General features: G+C 35.0%; 1 protein-coding gene and 1 long non-coding RNA gene across 2 annotated transcripts in view; one reads left to right on the forward strand and one right to left on the reverse strand.

Annotated features, from left to right (window-relative positions):
• The window catches only part of GRIN3A (glutamate ionotropic receptor NMDA type subunit 3A), a 210,801-nt gene that overhangs the window by 18,030 nt on the left and 168,429 nt on the right, over positions 1 to 24,342 (reverse strand). Inside the window, exons 7-8 of the mRNA XM_051986557.1 lie at positions 3,215 to 3,379; positions 1,102 to 1,175 (exon numbers count right to left, since the gene is read on the reverse strand). Coding sequence (XP_051842517.1) covers positions 1,102 to 1,175; positions 3,215 to 3,379 — 239 coding nt within the window. The remainder of the gene's footprint in view (positions 1 to 1,101; positions 1,176 to 3,214; positions 3,380 to 24,342) is intronic.
• On the forward strand, positions 5,090 to 20,366 carry LOC127554882 (uncharacterized). The gene is made up of 4 exons (XR_007952095.1): positions 5,090 to 5,255; positions 18,282 to 18,478; positions 18,941 to 19,073; positions 19,414 to 20,366. It is a non-coding gene; the product is annotated as an uncharacterized LOC127554882 (long non-coding RNA).

Raw genomic sequence — 24,342 nt, forward strand, 5'->3', positions numbered from 1 at the left:
ATTGAATTATTTTCCCCTTCCTTTTCCCCTCCTCTCCCAAAATGTTAGCCTGGGTGAGAACCAGGGAAAGAAGGAAGGAAGAAATAGCTGTCAAGATTCATGGAATAAACAGAAGTCTTAGAGTCAGGACATCTAGATTTAGTCTCACCTCTACTTATAAACTATGTTTCCTTGGGGTTTTATTTCACCTCCTCAGACCAGTTTTCCAATCTGCAAAATGATCCTAATAAGATAAAACATTCCTAGCTCATCTAGTTCTTAGGAAGAATGTTCTTTGTAAACCCTGAAGAATTATCTCATCCTAAGATTTTGTCTATCCAAAAACTTTGAAAGACTTATAAATTCTGATCAACACAAATAACTCAATTTTATTTCAGAAGACTGATGGTGAAGCATGCTGACCTCCTGATGGAGAAATCATGGGCTCAGGTACCGACTGCAACATGTAATTTTTAGACATGATCAATGTGTGAATTTCTTTTGCTTGACTATACATGTTTGTTACAGGGTTTGCCATGCAAATCAATGAAGAGACTCATTAAAGGATTGTCTATTCTATTGAAGTTTTGATTGGACACCTTTGCCCTACTTCCTATTAACAGTCAAAATCATTGTATTCTCTACAATTATTTCATTAAAAATAAAATATTTAAGTATGTTAAATATTTTAAAATATTTCTCTTTGTTTAAGTTGATAATTGGGAGTAGAAGTTTAGAGACAAGATAAAGAGACTTCATTCATTCATAAGAGATTGAATGGTTCATATGATAACAGATTTTAGAACTAGATCATCTAGTTCAATAGCCTCATTTCCCTAAAAGAAAAACTGAGGACAGAATAGAGAAAAGAAGGAATTTACTCAAGATCACAAGTTAATAAGTATTAGAACTTAGCAATTGAACTTAATTGCTCCAACTACTATGCCCTTGCTCTTCCCATTACAGTATGTATGTAGGCATATTGTATTTTTACCTTCTACATATATATCTGTTCCTGATTGCCACATAACTGATTTTATTATAAACCTTTTCTAACCATTGCTCTGATTTTCCTTTCAGGAAATAAATCAATAATGATCTATACCAATAATCATTTTTTACCTTTTTTCCACTTGCTTTGTCTTGAGCTGCTGCTTTTCCTCAACAAATGAGGTATTTAGAGCTCTATGTAATCTCTAGAACAAAGAGAAAAATAATTAGAAACTTTCCGCTTACAAAACCACATATTTCGAGAAGGAAAAAAGCCCTGGCAAAGCATTTGCCTAAGAGAACAGAGGGTACTGAGTCACAGGAGAATGTTGGCTTTTTCTTCCCAACTTAAGGGGAGGCTGATAGTAACTTCTGTTCCTATCTAACTCTAGGTTCAGTTACATTTAAACAGTACAAGAAATCTCTATAAGTTGTCATTCTATCTCTGCAATGAAGCCATAAGACTGAATATTTACTACTTAATCTGGCTGCGAAAGAGGTCAGTTGAAATCGTATATATGGACAATTCTGACTTTTTAAAAGATCCTTATCTTAATGAACAGCTAGTAGGAGAACCTCTTAAATAGAATCCAAGTGTCCTTATAATATGAGCTACTAAGTTATGTTAAAGGGATGAGTAAGGGAATTCCAAAATAATAGCTTTAGATCTGGAAAGAACTCCTTAAAGGTCACCTAGTCTAATTTTCTTATTTTCTAGATAAAGATAATGAGACACAGAAAAATGAAAGGATTTGGTCATGGTCACATGGATTCTAAATATCAGAGCCAGAGTCTGAACCTAGGACTTCTGAATCCAGATTTAGCACTCGGTCCACACTGGTGGTACTGATAGTCCATGCTGGCTAGTGCTATTACTAAGAAGTGTCCTGAAGATAACAAACAGCCACAACCTATGGGAAGCTCACTTAATAGAATCTTTTATTATAGAACAAAGAAATAAGGTGCTTTCTTAGGCTAACTCTTCAATGGGGGTGGGTGTGCAGAAGTGAAGGACTTAAAAATGTTTCCATTAGAAAAGACTGTGTAAAACCAATAGAAGACAAAAGTAGCTTATAAGTAGGTCTTAGTCCTGGCTTGATTTGATTTATTCAGGTAAGCTGATCCATGAAATATAACCACAAAGCACAAAGCAGTGCTTAGCATTGTGTTAGACTTTGTAAGAGATATAGAAGTCTGATAAGAAATAGTCCTGTTTTCAAAGAGCTTAATTTGATGGGAAAGTTGTTTTAGGATAGAAGTTCTTAATATTGGGGAGGGAGAGGTCTTATAGACTTCAAGGGTTTCCATGAGCTAGCATGGGAAAAAAAAATCTCATGCTGATTTTTCTAACCTCTAACTGAAATTTAGCACTTCCTTCAGTTATTGAAAAGCATTCTGAGAAAGGGCCTATTGGCTTCAAACTAACAAAGGGGTCCCTGACACAATCAAGGCTAATAAGAGCTTCTATTTTAGAGGAAAAAAGAGTGGTAGTTTTTTACATGACTGTCTACATAGTGACATCTGCATTCTTCACATTTGACTAATCTTGCATTTCATAGAATAATAACATAATAGAATCTGAGTTGGAAGGGACCTTAGAGATGATCTAGTTCGATCCAAATTTGAAAAATGAGCTCACTTTTAAAGCTGGCCTTGAGTCCTGAGCTGATACTGCCTGTGTGACCTTGAAAAAAATATTTAACATCTCTGGGATTGTTAGCCAGCTGTAAAACTAGAATGTTGGACTAAAAGATTTCTGAGGTTCTTCAGAACACAAAATTCTATGATTGCTGATAAGTTGTCATGTAGCTTTGGCTTGGAACTTATCATTTTCACTATCTCCCAAGCTATCATGTTCCATTTAAAAAAAATCTCAAATTATTTCTTATGTGAAATTGAAATCATTGTCCCTGTAAATTCCATTCACCTTTTCCTATTTCTGTTTATCTTTTGAGACCTAACAATAAATTTCTCCCATGTGATACCCCTTCAAATACCTAAACAGCAAGCATAAAGCTCCTCCTAAGTTTTCTTGTCTATAGACTAAATATCCCCACTTTCTTCAACCTTACCCAAAGCATGATCTCAAGTCCTTTGCTGTACTAATTGTCCTCTTCAGGAAAGATTTTTTCTTCAAATGTGGTATTTATTAGAACATAATTCTGCAGATATGGTTTTACTTAACTATATGTCTGATAATAAGAATTTGTATTCTATATTCCCTGGAATCTTCCATGGTACTTACCTGACTGGTGTGAAGCCAATATTTCAGCTTGGATTTCTTTTTGATTCGTGGTAGGATCAATCTATATACTATGTGCTCTCCAATTGTAGTTAAAATGGATAAACCGATGCCAATGCATAACATCACGAAGAGTCCAGAAAAGTGCTTAATACCCATTTGCAAAGTCTAAGTGAGCAAAAAAGAAAAAGGAAAGCCATTTGCAAAGAATGACAATAGAATTTGGTCCCCTGTATTATACATACACAGTTATAACTTTTATTCTAAAAAAAGGCAGATGAATAATACTTGTGTACTGATTAAATAATATATTCATTCATTCTTTAAACATTTTTTAGGCAACTACTAGATACAATGCATTGTGCCAGAATTAGACATAGTGTGGACACAAATAAAAATGAAATAAGGTCCTTGCTCTTAAGGAGCTTACAATCTAGTAGACAGAATAAAATTCAATCTATCAAGAATACCAAAAACACTGTTATGTCTATTGAAAAAGGGATCTTTGATTCTTCTGGTTCAGATTTAGGATTAGGAAAATTTTCAAGTTTGGTTTCATGGTTGTCAGAAATGCTAGGGATAGGGAGAAGAACTCTTCTCTGGGTTTCTGTGAGTTTAAAGGAGTTGCCTCTGAAGTCTGAGAATCTCAGTGTGTTCTGTTATCTGTTATCATGAATCTCTTGAAATTCATATCTGTTTAGATAATGAGAACACAGTCAAGGGAAAAATGACTCAGAGAGGATTGTAACTATTTTGTTGGAATTGAGTCCCTCCTGGCTCTGGTTGTTTCTTGAACTTGTAGTACCATTCCTTGGAGGCCTTTGAGCAAACTTTGGATGATCATTCATCAATATATTGTAGAGGAAATTTCATTTTAGGAGGAGAGCCGACTAGTTAGCCTCTAGAGTCATTTTGAGCTGTTGCCAAATGCACTGAGCTGCTTTGGTGGATGGTGACTATTTAATCTGAATCTGACTGTGTACTTCTCAGGGATATTGTGGATAGAATCAATGCTTTAAGAAGGAACTGGAATATATGATGATTATATCCTTTCCACCTTTGAGAAGCTTAGATTCTTGGAGGTTTCCAATCTTAAAGAAATTCCTTCATTGTATAAATCTAGGAAACTGTCTCTCTCTCTCTCAGCTTCCTCTTCCACAGCAAGATTAAGACAATCTTTTCCTCCTGGTGTCAGGTGTAAGATGTGATTCTAAAACTTCTGGGACCTCACTTGCTCTATAGCTTATATGTATGCTTGCCAAAAAGACTTTTGTGGAAAGTTCATATAGGGAAAGCACTCACAAGATGGTCAGAAAAAGCCATACAAAGACCCTGTCAAGGCCTGTCTTAAGAACTTGAGAATTGATTGTATGACATGGGAAATACTGGCACAGGACTGCCCAGCATGCTGTGCCCTCTTGAGAGAAGGTGCTGTGCTCTATGAACAAAGCAGAATTGAAGTAGCTCAGAAAAAAATGCAAGATGTAAGAGGATCCATCCCGAATGTTCATAGGGACTATTTGTATCTGACCTGTGGCAGAGCATTCTGAGTTCCCATTGGTTTAATCAGCCACAATCAGACACACTAACTTGACTCTAACATAGTGATGTCATTTGGGTCCTCTTTGGTTACGGACAGCAATCAAACAATTTTGAAGGGCAATGTTCCTCTGAGGGAAGAGATTGTCTCATGTTTGTCTTTCAGATGCTAGCAACTAGTTAGTGCATTGTAGATGCCAGAGGAATGCTCATTGATTAATTTACCATTTAATGATAATGATGACTTTTGCTTCTGTGTTTTACCTTTCAACCAAAAAAGTCAAAGGAAATTTCAAATTTTCTGATCTTGATTTTTCTCTTTGTTTAGAGGAGCCAGAAGAGACATGTGTATGGGAAGACAGCTTGAGATGCCATCTCTAATGGTTTCTGATCAATAAAAGATTACAACTGGTTAGATAAGGGATCACTAAAGTTACTGCCCATTTGCAGATTTCTTTTGACTAACTTGGAGGGTGTGAAAATGCATTATTTGAGCATGTAACAGGTATGTAGATACATTAATTCCCTCCTTTCTGTTTTAATCCTCTCAACTCCCATTTCTCAATTTGGGGATAGAATCAGTAGCATTATAATCAATGATGATGATGATGATGATGATGATATTAGTAGTAACAAATATTTAGATTTATATGCAGATTTACAATTCAAAAGTGCTACTGCTATCATTGTCTCATTTGATTTATATAATAACAATTGAGGTAGGGTTTACTCACTTTACAATTGAGGAAGTGTGTTCAGAGTGATTCTATAGGGATTTATTCTGAGTTATATGTCTAGCAGGTAACAAATCTAGGACTTCAACTCAGGACTCCTGACTAAGCACATTCATTATAAACTATTCCTCTCAGTTTCTCTTAACATTGGCCAACCTCTCACCTGTCTTCCATTTCACACTCTAAATTTTACTATTCCCACTCATTTTCTCATCTTTCTGACCTTCATATTCCTGCTTCTGGTGCTCCTCTTAATTTCCATATTCTTGTTATTGGTATCCTACCAACCTAGTCACTGAAGCTCTGAATTCATTTTTGACTGATCTCCTTCTTTTATTTCTTCAAAACTATCAGTTCTGCCTCGCTAGTTTCTCAGCTGGTAGAGCAGAGAGTTGGAATGTACAAGATGGTAAGAAATATCTTTAAGTCTAATTTGGCCCTATCTCAGAACTTTAGAGACACAATTATTGTATCCCCACTTGATCTGGTGAAATGGTTAGATGGGAAGTTAAAAATATCGGGAATATAGGAATATCTTGGGTGATTCTCAAGCTTTCAAAGGGTCTAAATGATGAGAATTGTGGGTAGTAGTCAAGAAGTTGTTCTGTCATTTCAGTTGTGTCCTTTATGACCTCATTGGGTTTTTTTTTGGGAAAAGATACTAGAGCAATTGTTTTATAGATGAGGAAACTGAGGCACAAAAGGGCAAACGAGTTGTTCAGGGTCACATAGCTAGTGTCTTTGTCTGAATTTGAACTCAGATTCTGGAGATCTGTCTGTTGTATTATGCACTATCCTAGCTGTGTAGGAGTCTGGAAGATCTTAATTCAAAACCAGACACAGACACTTATTAGTTACAGGACCTTGGCTCTCTGTTTACTCCAGTTTCTTCTTATATAAAATGGGAATTAAAAATAACACCTCCCTTCCAGGGCTGTTATGAAGATAAGATGAAATATTTGTAAAATGCTTTACAAACCTTAAAGTATGGTATAAATTCTAGCTATTATTATTAATAATAATAACAGTTTTATTCTGAAGTTCAAAGGGGCTGGACATTGGAGAAAAGAGAATAGGTTGGTATAAAGAAGTAGTAGAATATAGCATGCTGAAAAGACACTGAATTACCCTTAGTTGACATCTTTTCTATCCGAAACTGTATAGAACACTGCATTTATTTTCCCTTTGCCCCATTTAAAATCTACATACTCCCATTTTCCCTTATTTCCCACAAATTTTTTAACCTCTCTTGAAGGTAGCTCAGATGATGTCACTCTCCTGCTCTAAACATAAACTGTAATGGCTCTCTGGGATCTATTATATAAAGTCTATGCTCAGCACCAGCCTGGGGGTCAAAAGGACCTGAGTTCAAACCCAGCCTAGATATTTGACACTCACTGTGTGACTCTGGACAAGCCACTTTATCCCAATTGCATCTCAAAAAAACAAAAACAAAAAAATAAAGTCTATACTCATAGGAGCTAGTTTAAAGTAACTTTAGATGTGATCTGGAATAACTATAGCTTTGCATAGGGCATGAACGTTTCTTGGGAAGACATCATCATTTGGTTCTTCCTCATTGGGAGAAGGAAGAACTATTGTCATTCAGTTGTGTCTGACTCTTTATGACCCCATTTGGGGTTTTCTTGGCAGAGATACTGGAATGGTTTGCCATTTGCTTCTCCAGTTCATTTTACAGATGAGGAAACTGACAGAGTTAAGTGACTTGCCAGGTCTGGCACAACTAAATGGATTCAAACTCAGGTCTTCCTGAATCCAGTCCAGGCACTCTATCTATTGTTCCACCTGCCTGCACTGCTAAGGGAAAATGAGTGGTCATTCTCACTTGTTGTGGTCACCAGTCCTAAATCCAGGAATGATTCTTTAGCAGAAGAGGGAAATAGCGCCTAGAGGGCTGATGTGATTCAAGGTCATACTGGAAGTAATTATCAGACTTGACATTCAAATTCTCTTAAATTTACTTAATTTCCTTTCCTAGCAGTGAAGGGACCCACCAAAATTTAATAGTTTTTTTTTTTGACATTTTAATATATTTAATGCAGGACTTTTGGTATAGCAAAAAAGAATAAGAAACAAAATAGATAATTATTGATTGGAGAATGATTAAAACATTATGGTATATGAAGAATATTTCTCTCCTGAAAGAAATAATGAACATGAAGTGTTTAGAGAAACATGGGGAGACATATGAACTAATGCATGAAATAACCAGAAGCAGGAAAACAATAATATACTACTGTAATATATGTAAATGGAAATAACAATTGAAAATTAAATAATATATAATTATAATGACCAAGAGTGACTTGAGAAAATGTACTTGTTTTTTTTCATTGCAAAGGATGTGGAATGTAGGTATAGAATATTGTCAGACATGGTTGCTTATTGGGTAGTTTTGCTCAACTGCTTCCTACCCCTACTCCCCTTTTCTTAAAATCTTTATTACAAGGAATAGTTTATTATATGAAGGAGAGAGAAGCAATATATTAGGAAATGAGTATGATATTTTAAAAAATGGTAATAAAAATGAGATACAATTAAAACAGAAAAGGGAATAGAAAAGCAGGATTAGAGTTATCTCATTTAATAATTTTCTCTATAGAATAGCAGGTGATTTTGTAAACAATTTTTTGGGAGAGGTAATGTAACTATGTGGTTATTTATGTGTATAAATTAGTATATAGAGTTCCAGGTCCAGTATTCTTTCTATTATGCTATGCTCAGTGGAAATAATCATAGTCTCTGGGAGCTCATTATATAATGATTCATGATAGATCTGCAGTAGTATGATCCAAGCTTTACCACATTGATTATCTATTCTAGGACAAGTCTAATTCTGGTCTGTTTGGTAATTTAGAATTTGGCATTAGGATGAAATGAGATGTTTGCATACCATCTATTAGTTAGCCATAGCATGGCTTAAGAAACTGATTTAAAAAATGTGTTTCCGTCAGCTACACCCAGAGAGAGAACTATGGGAAATAGTGTGGACCACAACATAGCATTTCCACCCTTTCTGTTATTGTTTGCTTGCATTTTTATTTTCCTTCTCAGATTTTTTTTCTTTCTTTCTAGATCCGATTTTTCTTGTGCAGCAAAATAACTATATAAATATGAATAAATATACTAGATTTAACATATACTTTAACATATTTAACATGTATTGGACTACCTGCCATCTAGGGGAGGGGATGGGGGCAAAGAGGGGAAAAGTTGGAACAAAAGGTTTTGCAAAGATCAGTATTGAAAAATTACCCATGCATATGTCTTGTAAATAAAAAGCTATAATAATATTTTTAAAAAAGAATGTGTTTCTTCCCATCTGCCTCTTTCTTAGAGTCCAGTTTGTGCTACTCCAAATAGGGAAGCTGAGGCAATCAGAAGTCAAAAATTCTTAGTTATAGCTTCCCCTCTGGGTATATGATTGTCCCTTCTACAATTTGAAAGGAGTTGAGAAGGAGGGAAAATTGGTCTAGAAGTTAATGTGGTCTCTCCGAAGAAAGTAACTGAAAATAGGATCATAACTAATGTAGTTTTTTTTTTAAAACAAAACTGCATTTCATCTGTACTTAGAATGATTTATACACTTCTAGTCAATTTATTTTTCAAAAGACCTAGCAGAGTTTTATAGCAAAGTAGTTCAAATGGTGCTAAAAGTTGGGAGTGGTTTCCATATGAGCACAGTTCAAGAGGATTGGGATTCTTTATCTAGGAAAAAAAAAAGGCTCAGAGTGGGGCTAATAAGCTTATGACATGATCAAAAGTTTTGGGAGTATCTCTGTACTTACTTGCTAAGTCTAAGGTTTTTCTAACCTCCTTCAAAACAAAAGAAAACTTAAAAAAAAACTCCATTCAGCAGTAAATATGAGTTACTCATTCCAAAAAGCTGTATAAAAGAAGCTACATTGCCAGTTGGCAAAACAATACCATCATCTGACAGAAAAAAAATGGCTTACTTTGATTTGTATATCAATGCTATTCACTTTCTTGGTTTTTTCCCAGTTCTTTAACACTTTTATTTAAAATTTTGAGTTCCAAATTCTATTTCTCTCTCTCTCTGTCCCTTTCCTCTCTCCTTCCATATTACTACTAGTAAGCATTATAATATAGGTTATACATATATAATTATGTAAAAGGTTTTCATATTAGTCATTTTATAAAAGAAGACTTGAATAAAAGAAAAAATGAAAAAAAAGTGAAAAATAGTGTGTTTTCGACTGTTTTCAAACACTATAATTTCTTCCTCTGGAGGTAGATAGTGTGTTTCTTCATTAGTCCTTTGGTATTGTCTTGGATTATCATATTATTGAGAATAGCTAAGTCATTAGTTCTGTTCACTTCACCATGTATCATTCACATAAGTCATTCCAGTTTTTTCTGAAAAAAAAACCTGCTTGTCATTTTTTAGCACAATAATATTCCATTATAATCATATACTATAGTTTGTTTAGCCATTCCCTAATTGATGATCATCTATCTCTTCAATTTCCAATTCTTAGCCACCATAAAAAACTGCTATAAATATTTTTGAACAAATAGGTTCTTTTCCCTTTTTTGGGGGGATATCTTTGGGATATAGACTTAACAGCTGGGTAAATAATGAGGATAAATACCCTTTATTTAAATATTCATATGAATAATTTTAGAGGTCTTTGGGTTCCAAATTATTTTCCAGAATGCTTGGATCAGTTCACAACTCTATCAATAGTTCGTTAGTATCAGTTTTCCCACATCTCCTCCAACATTTTCTTTTTTTTTTTTTTTTTTGGTTATATTAATTGCTACTCTTCTTACCAATTGTCTACATCATTAGAACCTCTTCAGTGTTGAAGTCAGAAATGGGAATTGACTTTAAAGTCATTTCCAGAATTATTAGAAGCTATGTTAGCTAATTCTGAGCAAACAATTAGCTGGTTAATTTTGTTATTAGAAATGTGAAATATAGGTACATGTGAATGCACAATACATATATGTATATTATATATATTATATATATACATACATATACATGCATATTGCAAATTGAGCATATAATTCCAAAGCTAGACTAAAATCTTGAGTCATAACTTTTTCATTTTTCCATTTTTTCTGTTAACTACCATATATTGCTACTCTTTTAAATGCCCTATTAATATTTTCCTTCAAGAAGATTTGTGGAATAGTGACAGCCATGTCTATTTTTTCTTTGTAGTGTGATAAGGTTTCTTCTAGAGAATCAAATTTGGCAGCAAGTGGGAGAGGAGAAATAATGACTTTAATTCTCTTCTTTTCAATTCTCCCAGTCCTAGAGCAAAGAAGTCCATTTCTTACTCTGGAGATTTAATGGAGTTCAGATGACCTTTCTTCTGCTATGGAGCTAGCACACATGTTCAATCATTGTTCAATGCAGGAGATGCTGAAAACTAAGCAAATTCAATACATGATTTAGGGACCAAAGCAGGTCCTTGAGATTGTTATGATAATGTCTCCTTGAAGCAGTAACTGAGGAACTCTCTGAGAATGTAGCTGTTTTTACTTGTAGCTCTTTTACAAAGAGGATGGCTCTTTGACATATTGATCAATGTTATTGGTACCATAAAATTAAGGGGAAAAAATTCCACTTTCTTGTGGTACTCAGTGAATTGAGAGTTAGTATGGTATAGTGAAAAAATCATTGGATCTTGACATTTAGGGACACAGTTTATATATTTGTCTGTCTATTTATCTGTAGATATCAGGACTATTTATAAATCTAGCTATCATTGATGTTTGGAACTCTTGGTGAGGAAATATTCTCAAGTAAAATAAAATGCTATATGAAATCTAGCTGCTGCTATTGTTATTATCACTACTGTTACCAATATAGAGATTGAAGAATTGTGACTGATCAAGATTCATATAGTAAGTATATATTAGAATCAGAACTTGATTTCAGGCCTTCCTGATTTTAAGGCTAACTGTTATCAACTATACTATAGTATTGCCTTGAGAATGCATTCTTGAAAATCAGAGATGATTTGTTTAGGCCAGGGATGTTGAATATTTTGTAGTGGTCTGAAGAGTTATTAGGCCTGAGGGACAGGATAATATAATGGAAAAACCATTGTATTTGAAATCAGAGAACCTAGGTTTGGATTTTCCTTCTACCACTTACTACTATTATACCTGGTCCAGTAATTTCTTCTTTTCAGGCCTCAGGCTAAATGTAAAAGATGATAGAATGAGGGAGAGAAAAGGAAAGGAGAGATGAGAAAAGGAGAGGAAAGCAAAGAAAAGAATATGAGAGGAGAGAAGAAAAGAAGGAAGAGAAGAGGAAAGGAAAGGAAGAAAAGGAGGAGTGGAGAGGAGAAGCCTTTCCATCTGTAAAATGAAGGGGTTGGACTAGATAATCTCTAAGATTTTTCCAGCTTTAAATTCTGATTCTATTCTGTTCAGTAGGTATGTAATAATTCTTGCCTCTAGTCTGCTAACATGAGATCCCTTAAAGCTTCGGTTCTGCCAAAGATTTCAAGTCAGCAATTCATGTCTGAGGAAGGGGTGCAGGTGGATGGGTAATTGTTCCATGGCTGGCCATCATAAATCATGTACTCAACCAGCCAAAATTATTGGCCTGTTGAGACCCCTTGGTCTAGGTTTAGTTCTTCCCTTTGCATTGTTTGGGGCTTATAAGGAGAAGATTTCTCTTGTCTTCTCTCATGTCTCCTCTTAGTTTCTTCTAGTCTCATCTTGTTGCCCTCATTTTATCACCTTGATCATATGTGTTTTTAAGTCTAGGCATTGGAAATATTGGACCAAAGATTTGACAATGATATCTATATCTATATCTATATCTATATCTATATCTATATCTATATCTATATCTATATATCTTATTGTCAATTTGCCAGCATCCTTACACCTGTCCATTATATGCTGCCACTTTTGCTTTTCAGGTTGTTTTAGTTAAATAATTTATTTGAATTCATCATCTTTGTTTCATTTAATCAAAAAAGGTTCAATCAGCTAAGCTTGATGTAAGCTTTCTTTAATTATCTTATAATGCAATCATTGCCTAAATTTGTTCCCTTCAGAAGAGGCAGTCAAGACAGCAAGACAGGATTATGTTCATTTCTTGCATATTGATTGCTTATCTTGTTTTCTGGGTATTCTTTAGAAAATGGAGCTTAAGATATTTATAATATAATTTTATGTTTTATTAACCAAAAAAATGCATTGTGAACCTTAAGGTAACCATTTATAATTTTTTGTAATTATTTATTGCATAAGGCTTCAATAAGGATTTTTCAGTGCAAAACCCTTAGATTATTGTTGTGAAATCCCACAGAGATTCTTGAACCACTTAATAGGACCAACTGATCTGGATAATACTGGCTTTTTGAGCATCTCTCATGGGTACTACAAGAATTGAAGTCTAATATTCTTCTGATACTTGAACTTTCAAATTCAATATTTCAGTGGCAGTTAGATAGTCCCTTGGGCTCATGTCAAGTAATCAAAACTGCTGAACATTTTGGAGACACATTGGCTATGGTGTGATGCAAGAAATAGAGGATAGAATTTGACTTTAGGAAGATCTGGCCTCATATTCTGCCTCTGGCACTTATTAGCTATGTGTCCATGGAGGGGCTACTCCTCTCACTCTGAACCTCAAATTCCTCATCTGCAAATGACATGGTAATAATTGTCATATCTGCCTCACAGAGTCGACAAGATCAGAGATTGAGAGGTAGAAGGGAACTTACAGGACATCTATCTAGTTCAACCTTATTATTACGATAAGAAATCTGAGACTCAGAAAGATTGTCACTTGTGTGAGGTAACACAAGATTATTGTCCTGACTCCAAAGCTAATGTTCTGAAAATTTTAAAATGCTATCTAGATGTTTGTCATCACCGTCATCATCATCATCATTGTTTCATTATAACCACCATTTTTGTGTCATTGTCATCATCATTGTTATCACCATTAATCTCTGAAGAAGACTTTCTTGGGGGATGTTGTGTGTCTGTAGTATTCTTCCCTGTTTTCACATTTTTTTTTCTTTTGCTTCAACCAGATTTCTTTGTCCAAAAGATTAATCTGAAAAACTCCCTTATATGTAGATAGTAAAACCCTTTCACAGTTTAACTAGATTATCAATATAGAAGTGAGGAGACCTTTGAGATCATCTAGTTCATCCTTCCCTTTTTATAGATGAGAAAACTAAGGCCAGGAATGTTTTAAGTAGAGTCTCCGAAACTACACAATTAGTAAATGGCAAGTTAAGAATTTGAACCCAGGGTCTCTGATTCCAAATACTAATATTCTTTCCAGTATAACACGCTGCCTTTCTATTTCCAGCTTTACTGAAAGTATAATTTCTATACCCATAGTCCCAAGTGGACTTTACTGGCATATTCAGTCACTTTTACTGACCTAATGTCTTCTCACTTGAAGGCTGCCTCAATGGTCTGTCAGAGAGACATGCCTGGGAGAATTATCCCAGACAATCTGTAATGGTTTTACTTCAGAATTATATGTCCCTGGACATTCCACGGCTTCTGAGTTTCTAGAAAGTGGTTTTTTATTATTATTCACTTCAGAAACTTTTCAGCTGGTACATAGATAGAGCCCAATGCCATCGTTTCATTTTTCTCCTGCCATATTTCTCAGTCAGCCATTGCAACTGAAAACACAATTTGTCGGGCTTTTCATCAGCCTTTGCTTTAGGTATTTATCATCATGTAGGGAGGCAGGGTAGAAGGCAGTCATGGTAGTAAGTACATTAAAGTGGTTGCCTCACTGTTTGGGAAGAAATCAAAGACCAGCATTCTTTCTCTTTCTCTCTCTCTCTCTCTCTCTCTCTCTCTCTCTCTCTCTCTCTCTCTCTCTCTCTCTCTCTCTCTCTCTTTTTTGTTAGCAAATGTTTTTTCTCCTCTTCAAGAATTTCCAATTGAAAGGCTGTGAGAGACCTCCATACAATGATGTAAAGTGCCATGTAAAACAAAATGACAATGAGAAATAAGACTTGCAGAAATGGAAGTGATAAAACTTTGTTACACAAAAGTTTTGTTTTCTGACTTTGTTTTAGAAAAACACAGGAAAGAATTCTTCAGAGCCATCTCAAAAAGCTGATTGAAAGAAATGTTGGAAGATAGTGTTGAATCTCATTTTTCTGCAGTGTTGACTGTATTTAACCCTCATCTAAATTGCCTGCCTTCAACCTGGATAGGAATTTCTGTGCTAATACTCTCCTTATTTGCAAAAAATATATGGCATACATCCTTATTTCAGATATTCTAGTCAATATATTTTTTCATTCTTCATCATGTATCTTGCCTTTGTCACATAATAATTGACTTTTGAAGCAGTACAATATTGGTTACTGAATTAATTATTTTTTTGAACTTCTTCTTCCCTTTTTGAACCCTCTTCAGCTGTATGACCCATCAGCAATCCCTTAACTTCTCAGTGTCCCATATAACATTTTAAAAACATGAGTTACAAATGAGCACTGATATGTATTAATGGAGGGAATTACTATATTAGGAATCCCCTAAATTGTTGAAATCATGAGTCCAGAACAAATTAAAATGTTTCTTTCTCCTATAGGGTTGTTAAATATTAATCCTTGGCAACAGAAGTAGGGAATCACTTGTTCTTAGGTAAGGCCACCTTTATCCTTAGTCATTAAATATGACATAGGATCCTAGCTGTATAAAAAGTTCATCCCTAGTGGCCTGCTAAAGTGCTGTCCTTCCTTTCTGCCTATTCTGTTCTTATTCTGCAATAATATTGCTATTATTGGAGTTGCCAAAATGTTAGGAGATAGAATAAATGGAGGGCTAACCTGGGAGTCAGCAATACCTGAATCCAAATACTACCTCAGATACTCACTAGCCTCTGAAGCAAGTTATTTAACTTCTCAGCCCAGCTTCCTCATTTGTGAAACAGATATCAGTAATAGCTACCTCATAGCATTGTTGTCAAGATTCAGTGAAATAACTGAAAAAACCCTGTGCAAAACTTCAATAATGACTGAGTTTGGTGTGAAGATGAAGAACAGGTTTAATAGTGAAGAGAGGAAAAGATAGTGGTTTAGGAGATTATTATCAAAGAGAAATCTTGTGGTAGTGGAACAGTAATGATGGTTCATTGTGAGAACTATATGTGGGTGGCAGTGACTTAGTGAAGATGTAATTTATGGGAAACGAAGAAGGAGATGAAGTGTTAAATCAAGGTATTTGAGGAGACATCGGTAAGCATGTTTAAGTCTGTACATGTGGGAAGAGGAAGGATGTCAGATATATGAAACTCCTTTATGAAGTTGAGAATTGTTTTAAGGCTATTAGATTACAAGCATACCTTAGCGATATTGTGGGTTTAATTCTAGACCACCACCATAAAATGAATATTGCAATCAAAAGAGTCATACAAATTTTTTGGTTTCCCAGTATATATAAAAGTTAAATTTATACTATATTGTAGTCTAAGTATCCAATAATATTATGTCTAAAAACCATCAATTTATTTACCTCAATTAAAAATAATTTGTTGCTAAAAATTTCTACCATCACCTGAGAGTTCAGTGAGTTGTAATCTTTTTGCTGGTAGGTGTTGATGGCTACTGATTGATCGAGGCTGTGGTTGCTGAAGGTGGGGTGGCTGTGGCAATTTCTTAAAATAAGACAACAATGAAGTTTGCCACTTTGACTGACTCTTCCTTTCATTTGAACACCTAGAGGTCATTGTAGGGTTATTGATTGGCCTGATTTCAATATTATTTGTCTCAGAGAATAGGGAGGACTAAGGAGAAGGGGGAAAGACAGAACAACTGGTTAGTGAAACAGAACACACACATTTATTGATTAAATTCATTGTCTTATATGGATGTGGTTTGTGGTGCCCCAAAACAATTTCAAAAGAATATTTTAGATCATTGATTAATCACAGATCATTATAACAGATGTAATAATATTGGAAAAGTTTGCAATATTGTAAGAATTACCAAAATGTGACACAGGGACATAATCTGAGCACATACTGTTGGAAAAATGGTGCTAATAGATTTGCTTAATACAGTTGCCACAAATTTTCAGTTTGTTTAAAAAAAAACAACTAATGCAATAAAATGAAGTACAATAAAATGAAGTATGCCTGTGTAGTTACAAAAATCTAAGGGAGATAATACATATAGATAGGAATTAACCTTGAACAGATGTTGTAGCATAATGGTGGCGTAAGATGGCTTGGAATTGGCTGTGAGAAGCAAAGATTTATCTGTCTCCTGATCCATAAGAGAATGAGCAAGCCACAAAAGAAGATGGGCAGAAATGTGATATTTCTCAGAGAGGGAGAGCCCAGTTTGGGGCACACTAAGCGATACTTACAGGATGAGATAATAAGTACTCTTAGAGTAGAGAGATGGTAAAGACTTTAGAGATAATCTAGTCTATCCATTTAGGAAAGTGAGACCTAGAAGGTTGAAGTGATCTGTTGGTAAGATGGAGTGGAGTTTGTTTATAATAGAGTAGGACACAATAGAATTGAAGATGATAGAAGAAAAGAACCAGGAGATGGATGGTGGTGTGGTAAGAAAAAGCTCAGGGCAAGATGGCATCTGGTTGGGTTGCCTGAGTATACTCAAATTCTGATTCACAGAGACAAGGGCAAAGTAGGCATTAAAGTAAGAACCAGTTGAGCAGGGCCTCTCCTGGAGGTCCCTTCCTTGGTAAAAGAACAGTGGCAGCTTTCATGTTTGCTGTTCCAACTGCAGGGTGTCTGGAGGTGATGGCCCAGGTGAGTTCTATCTTCAGGGTTAGTAACTCTACAGTGACTTGGGGTTCCAGGATCAGATTGCATTCTCTCTGCAATAGCTCCATGATATCATCCCAAGATGCTGGGGGGGGGGGAGATTATAAGACACACCAGTAATTTGAAGGTGTTTGCACTTGATTCCTCTTCCTTAATGGTTTTGGGGAGTCCTGTGGTGAACCTCTCTAATGCTTCTGGATCAGATGATTAGGAAGTAGATTTTACTTTGTAAAAAAGATCAACTTCATTTTAAAAAGTCAGCTTAACAAATTGATCATATGTAATTAAAAACTTAATGTCAACGTGGAATTGGAAGATGAATAAAAGGATATGTGAATAAATTTGTCACTTGCTCCTTATAATATCTGGAGTGATAATAGTGAATAGCTATATTGATTTATATAGTGCTTTAAAGTTAATAATAATAGTTAATATTTAAATTTTAAGGATATAGTGTTTTACGCATTTTTATGTGGTACTTAAAAGTCCACAACTGAAATAAAGTGCTTTTCACATATTATTTCATCTGATTCTCATAAAAATCTTGTGAAGTAGCTGCTATCATTCTTTTAATTTTGCAGAGGAGGAAAGTGACACTGAGACAGGTTAATGACTAGTTCAGGGTCACAGAACTAGTAAGTATCTGAAGCAAGATTCAAACGCAGGTCTTGCTGATGATTCCTGGCCCAGAATTCTACCTACTATACTACACAGTAATGGTATAAGAGCACTTTAACAAAGTAATTTGCATCCATTAAAAAATTTTATCCTTTAATCAGCCCTGTGAAGTGAGCAATACAAAAATAACAATAGCTCATGTTAATATTGCACTTTATAATAAGAACATGTATTATCCCTATTTTACAGATGATGAAATAAACTTAGAGAGGTTAAATTATGTCCCCAGAGTGACATGGCACTTATATTATCATTATGCTCAGATGATACCAACATTATATTTTTCAAAATGCTTTTTATATTCATTCTCTCACTGGATTCCCAGGATATCCATCTGCTGTTCTTCTGATGGCATAGAGAAGCAAAATATGGAATACTCCAGTCTCTGAAGTATTAAAGCTACATGCTACCCAAAGAGAAAATAAGAAATGCATGATGAGAGTGAGAACACTGAGCCATGCTATCAGTGCACAATTTTGCTGGAGCTACTGCATAATGAAAAAGAGAACATCCAAGAAATGTGTGAGTATAAAAGGATGAGTACTAGTCCTGTGGTGAGAGCAAGGGATTGCTAAGGGAAATCCTTTATGCTTCCCTGCTACCGAAGCAACATCAAAAGATCTAGAACAGGAATTCTTAACTTTGCATCTGTGAACTTAAAGGGTCTGTGGACAGACTTTAGGGAGCTTCCTGAACATAAAAGAGATGAAATTGTCTTTTGATATAATTGGTTTCCTTTGTAATCCTGTGTTTTATTATTCATTAAAAAAGGAAAAGGGACCCAAAGCCTTCCTCAGACTGCTAAAAGGATCTAAGACATTAAAAAAGAACCATTGATCTTTTGTTTAAACAAACAAACAAACAAACTCTAAACCCAGCATTTATATATGCTTCGAGATTTGCCAAACCCTTTACCAATATTGTCTCATTTGATCCAGATCACAGTCCTGGGAAGTCAGTGCTGTTATTACCTTTATTTTTCAGATGAGAAAACCAAAGCATGAGTTTCCCAAGGCCACCCAGCTACTAAGTGTCGGAAGCAGCATTTGAATTCAGGTCTTCCATGGTGCTGCCTAACTAATAAATTATCTAGAGGAAGTTCCTAAGAATATTTCAGGTAGAACCTCTGAGGGGGATTTATAAGGTGTGGGGGGGTACAGGATGAGAGGGCATGGGTGGCTTGTGATCTGCACAACTGGAGGAGGTGATGAAGCTAGAGATTCACAGATGTCCTGAAGGCTATTCTGTGGGAGGCCATGGTCAAAAGAATCACCATCTGGCTGCCAACCTTCTGGTGATGGGCCTCTATGTTTATCCAGTCTGGTCTTTGACTAGCACACACATCATTTACTGCTGAATAATAAATGTTTTCTTAACACTCAACATTTTTTAGCTTCATTGATTTGGAATTTGAAGGGACCTCAGAGATCATCTAGTTCAATTCCTTAATTTTGCAGATGAGAAAGCTGAGCCCCAAAGAGACTGAATGGTCCAACCAAAGCCACCCAGGCAGGAAGTAGAAGAGCTGAAATTTGAACCCAGGTGCTCTGACCAGTACCATCTTGTCACTGTGGACATCTGTGCTTCCAAGGGAATAACTTGTTTGGCTGTCCTCCTCATATGGGTGCTAAAGACACAAAGCCCCGGGATTTAAACTTGGGGGTTATAGGGGAACAAAAAGGCATGAGTGTGCCAAGTCCGAGAGATATTTTCTTGATTTAGTAGTAATGACTTAAAAAGTTCAGGCAGGGGTGCCTCATTTTATTCTTGCCACTAGATGGCAATCTTCATACATTTAAATACCTTTTGTTTGAAGGAAGTGAATTGATTGAAATCTTTAAAATGGGATAGAGAGCAGGATGGTTAGATTTAGGCAGCATTTTATTGTAAAGCCCTTCTCTTTAGGAAATTCTTGTGAATTCCTAATATTTCACAAGTGGAAATGAGAGAAATATATGTCTAATCAATTTCTTCACAAAAAGAAGGTCTTTTTTTTTTTTTTTTTAAATCTCCTCCAGACTTGCTAATTGACATTTGTAAAACATTAAGGACTTTTTTCTGGAGTTTTTGTTTGATTCTAAGAATGTATTTATGCAATCACATTAGAGACAACTTGGCACAGTGAAAAGAGAAAAAGCCTTAAGTTTTAACTCCAGCTCTGATATATATTTGTGTTAATCTCTCTGAACCTCATTTTCTTCATTGGCAAGAAAAATACTTTATCTTCATAGTTACACAATTGACTGAGGAGTATAGATAATATAAGAACTCACTGAGCCTATTGTTTGCTGATTCTAGCTAAGTATTTGACTTGGCAAAATGTAGGCCTTTTTCCAAAATGCTTCTAGTTTGTATGCTACCATCATATGATTCCTTGATAGATGCAACCATAAAGTTCAATCTTGTTCAATTATCCTCAGTGTGTCTTAATATCAAGTGTGACATAAAACAGGGAGATATGCTTGCTGAAGGAGTTTGCAGAAGAGAAATTCCCTCAGATTCTGAGGTTTTTCACTTGTTTCTCTTTGTGGATGTCAGTATGCTAATAGTACAAGACCCTAAATACTACAAATAGAGCCTTTTTTTTTTTTTTTTAAATCAAGTTTCTATGGTTACTCCAAAGAAACTAGTCTTAACAATTCCTACCGGAATAAAACAAATGAATGCAGAACCTATTGATACAGTTATGATATGCAATTGGAGACCAAGTCATTGAGTCAGTATAGTAACACTTATTTTTGGAATAGGTACAACAGATAGATAGTTATTTGAGTCCAGAATTAAATATGGATAGGAAGATTGGATTTGGGAAAATTTTGGGACTGCCTTTGGCAGTCCTGAGCTGCTTTCTATTCATTTTTTCAACATCAGTATTCTTATGCTATCATTTGCTTGGAAATCATGGAAGGCCAATATCTTCAAGAGCTTAGAGCATTACCTGGCATGCCATAAATAATTTAAAAATGCATTCTGAGTGACTAACAGAAGAATCAAGGTTATGGGGGAATGCAAAGAGCAACAGGGAAGGTAAGTAGGTGCCAGCATATGACTAATGATAATTTGCATGCAAGGAGTAGAATAAATGAGATCATCATGGACACATAGATGCTTAGAAAGTGGTCACATATTATAAGCAGGATATGTATAGTTTGAAGGCTGTACTTGTATCCATGAAATATGAAAAGACATTTTTTCTTTTAACCTTCCTATCTTCTTTCCAAGCATAAGTTCCCCCGCCATGACTAATGTCTTCTTGAATATTACGTCATGCTTATATTTTTCTTTCCCTTCTTCCTTTCCTATGTATTCCTATACTGCCAAATTAAAGCAATTAATGACATTACATCTCACATCTATCATATTGACAAAGATGACAAAAAAGGAAAGTGATAAATTTTGGAGGGGCTATGGGAAAAGAGGCACATTGATATACTGGTAAATCTATAAATGGGTATAACCATTCAGGAAAGTAATTAAGAATAATATTCAACAAGTGTATGCACATTGACTCAGCTATACTACTACTAGACTAATATTCAAAAGAGATCAAAGAAATAGTAAAAAGATCTTATACATAAAAATATAACAACTTTTTGATGGCAAAAACTTGGAAAAAAATCAGCAGATTCAAGATGCAAAATGAGCCATAAATATACATATTTACATATGTACATATATACATATACCAAACTTTTGTATATAACCAATGAAGAACTTTGCTTTGCTTGACTATATATTTGTTAACAAGGAATTTGTTTTTCTTTTCTCTTTATTTTTCAGGGTAATGGAGGTAGAGAAAATAGATTTCTATTAAAGAAAGTGGAGAGACTCAGAGCGCTAAATGAAGCATACTTATTTTTTAGACATGGCTAATGTGAGAATTTCATTTACATAACTATACATATTTGTAACAGTGTTTGTTTTTCTTGCCTTCTCAATGGGTAAAAGAAGAGATGGATTAAAATAAAATAAAAGTGAATTTGTAAAAGTTAAAATTCGACAGATGGGAGGTCCTATAGATAATGAATGTGGCATAGCACTTTCAGGACAGGTAGGTGCGTCAATGGATAGAGCTCTGGACTGAGAACCAGGAAAAGTCGTCTTCTTCCTGAGTTCAAATCTAGCCTCAGAAACTTAAGAGGAGTCATAGAGAGTCTGATGTTACTGAAATGGCTAAACAAGAACACATAGCACTCTTACATGATGATAATAATAATAGGTAACATTTAAATATCATCTGTTTATGTGCTAGGCCTTACAATTTACAATTTCTGAGCTTGGTATTTTGTGATTATTATCTCATTTCATCATGTTAAAACAGTTACCATGGGAAGTAGATGCTGTTCTTATTCTCATTTTATAGATGAGGAAACTGAGGCAACCAGAAAGTAAATGACTTGCTTATGATTAAAAAGCTAATAATATCAGAGGTTGGATCAAGTATTCTAGATTTTACTGTGCTGTTTTACTTAATTCTCTTACTTTGTTACAGGAGAACTCTTGTGGAGTGGGGGTAATTTTTAAATGTTTGTTTTATAAAAATAAAGCCTATCAAAAAAGGCTTAAAATATTAAAAAGCCTATTCAGAACATTAGGTGGATGCTTTAAAGAGGATTTATGGAAAAATATGGTCAAGAATTAAACAGGATGAGAAAGTATGGATGGATTGTGACTTATACCTGTAGGAGGAATGCCTGTCTTGACAATTATAGCTCATTTAAAAATGAAAAGAATGGAAGTATAAGTATAATCATAGAAAAATAGGTACTGGATCTCTGATTTCAAATTCCTGGATGAGGAAATTGCCATTTCGGATCAATATTCTCTTTGCAGTTGAGAGTCCAGGATCCCACAGCCATTATATACCAAAAGTGATGTTTGAATCCAGATCTTTCTGCCTCTGAGATCAGTTGTTTATCCACTATGCTATGATGCTTGTTACAAGCTTACAAATGTCAAATATTAACATCAGATCTCCAAAACCCTTGTGGGAATTCTTAATTGCTAAGATGCCGAATTTAGCCATTGGATTCCTAGCAGAGGGGTCTATGGAAAGAGGATTGTATGAAGAAAAATATCCTCATAATGAAAGTTGTTTGATAGTGGAATAGATTGCTTGAATGAGGTTGGGACATCGATATCTATGGATGGTCATGGTGGTGGAGATAATGATAATTGATGTTGGTGATAACAGTGCTAATTGGTGGCAATGTCAATAGTGATGACAAGGATAATGCCTGACAATAATCTCCCAGGGTCAATTAGGTTCCATTGTACAGTGCCTTAGTTATTTGAAAAAAAAGGCATGCAATGGATACTTTTGTTTAATAATTCATATTGTCACCATAACTATCATCTCCATAGGCCCACAGGACTGACCTTATACGCTGGCATGGTAGACATAATTTCAGGGGCATTAGGAAGGTCTATCTGCTTTTCCAACAATCTCACATACTCAGTACTGTATACATCTAATAATAGGAAATAAAGTCTTTCATTGCTCCATTACAGATAAAGCTAAAAATGAAATATTCCTAGTAGAAGTGATACATTGATTTAAATTCACATTAAGGTGTATAGCTGATAAGAGATTCTCTCTTAAGGGTAAGTTTTACTCTGGGAAGTGGAAGGAATGAAGGAGAGGAGGCTGGAACAAGAAAGGAATTAGTACCTTTAGATAGATTAACAGGGAGGTGGGATGGAGTTCAGAGAAGAGACTCTGAACCCATTGAAAATAATCTCTTATTTTCTGATTCTCCCCTTCCCCTAAACCTAGCCCATTTCATAGAACCTCATGGTTAACCATAGACTATAACTAAGGTATCTCCGGAAATTGTGGGCTAAAAAGAACCCTTTTTGCAAAATTTTGCTTGGAGGCACAGATCTTGCCATGATGAATAATAAAATTTCACAAATTCTCATTTGACTGGGATTGATTAAATCAAATACTGCTTAAAATCATGTTATGATCCTTGTCAGCTTTGATTTCACCAGGGTTAGAGAGACTTGAATTGACTTTAAATTGGCAGAAGAGAAGAGCAGACTGAAACTATTCACATCCTTTCATTTATCCTATGTAATTTCTCACTATGATTCAGCTGTATGTCTTAGCCATAAATTTGCCCTTGTTCCTAAATTCTGTTTCTTTAGATAAATCACCAGATAGTTCCACCTCTCTCCATCTACTGAAGTTCTGATTTCTTTTTAACTCTTCCATCTCTTCTATCTTTATGTCTAATCAATGGCCAGATCTTGTTTATTTTACCTTTATAATATCTCTCACACTTTTTCCATTGTCAAAACTCTAGTTATTTATCATCTGGACTTTTGTAGAGTCTTCAAATTGGCCTTTCTGCTTCTAGTGTCTCCCCTTTTCATCTGTTCTT

Source organism: Antechinus flavipes, chromosome 1, assembly GCF_016432865.1.
Source record: "Antechinus flavipes isolate AdamAnt ecotype Samford, QLD, Australia chromosome 1, AdamAnt_v2, whole genome shotgun sequence".
NCBI lineage: Eukaryota > Metazoa > Chordata > Mammalia > Dasyuromorphia > Dasyuridae > Antechinus > Antechinus flavipes.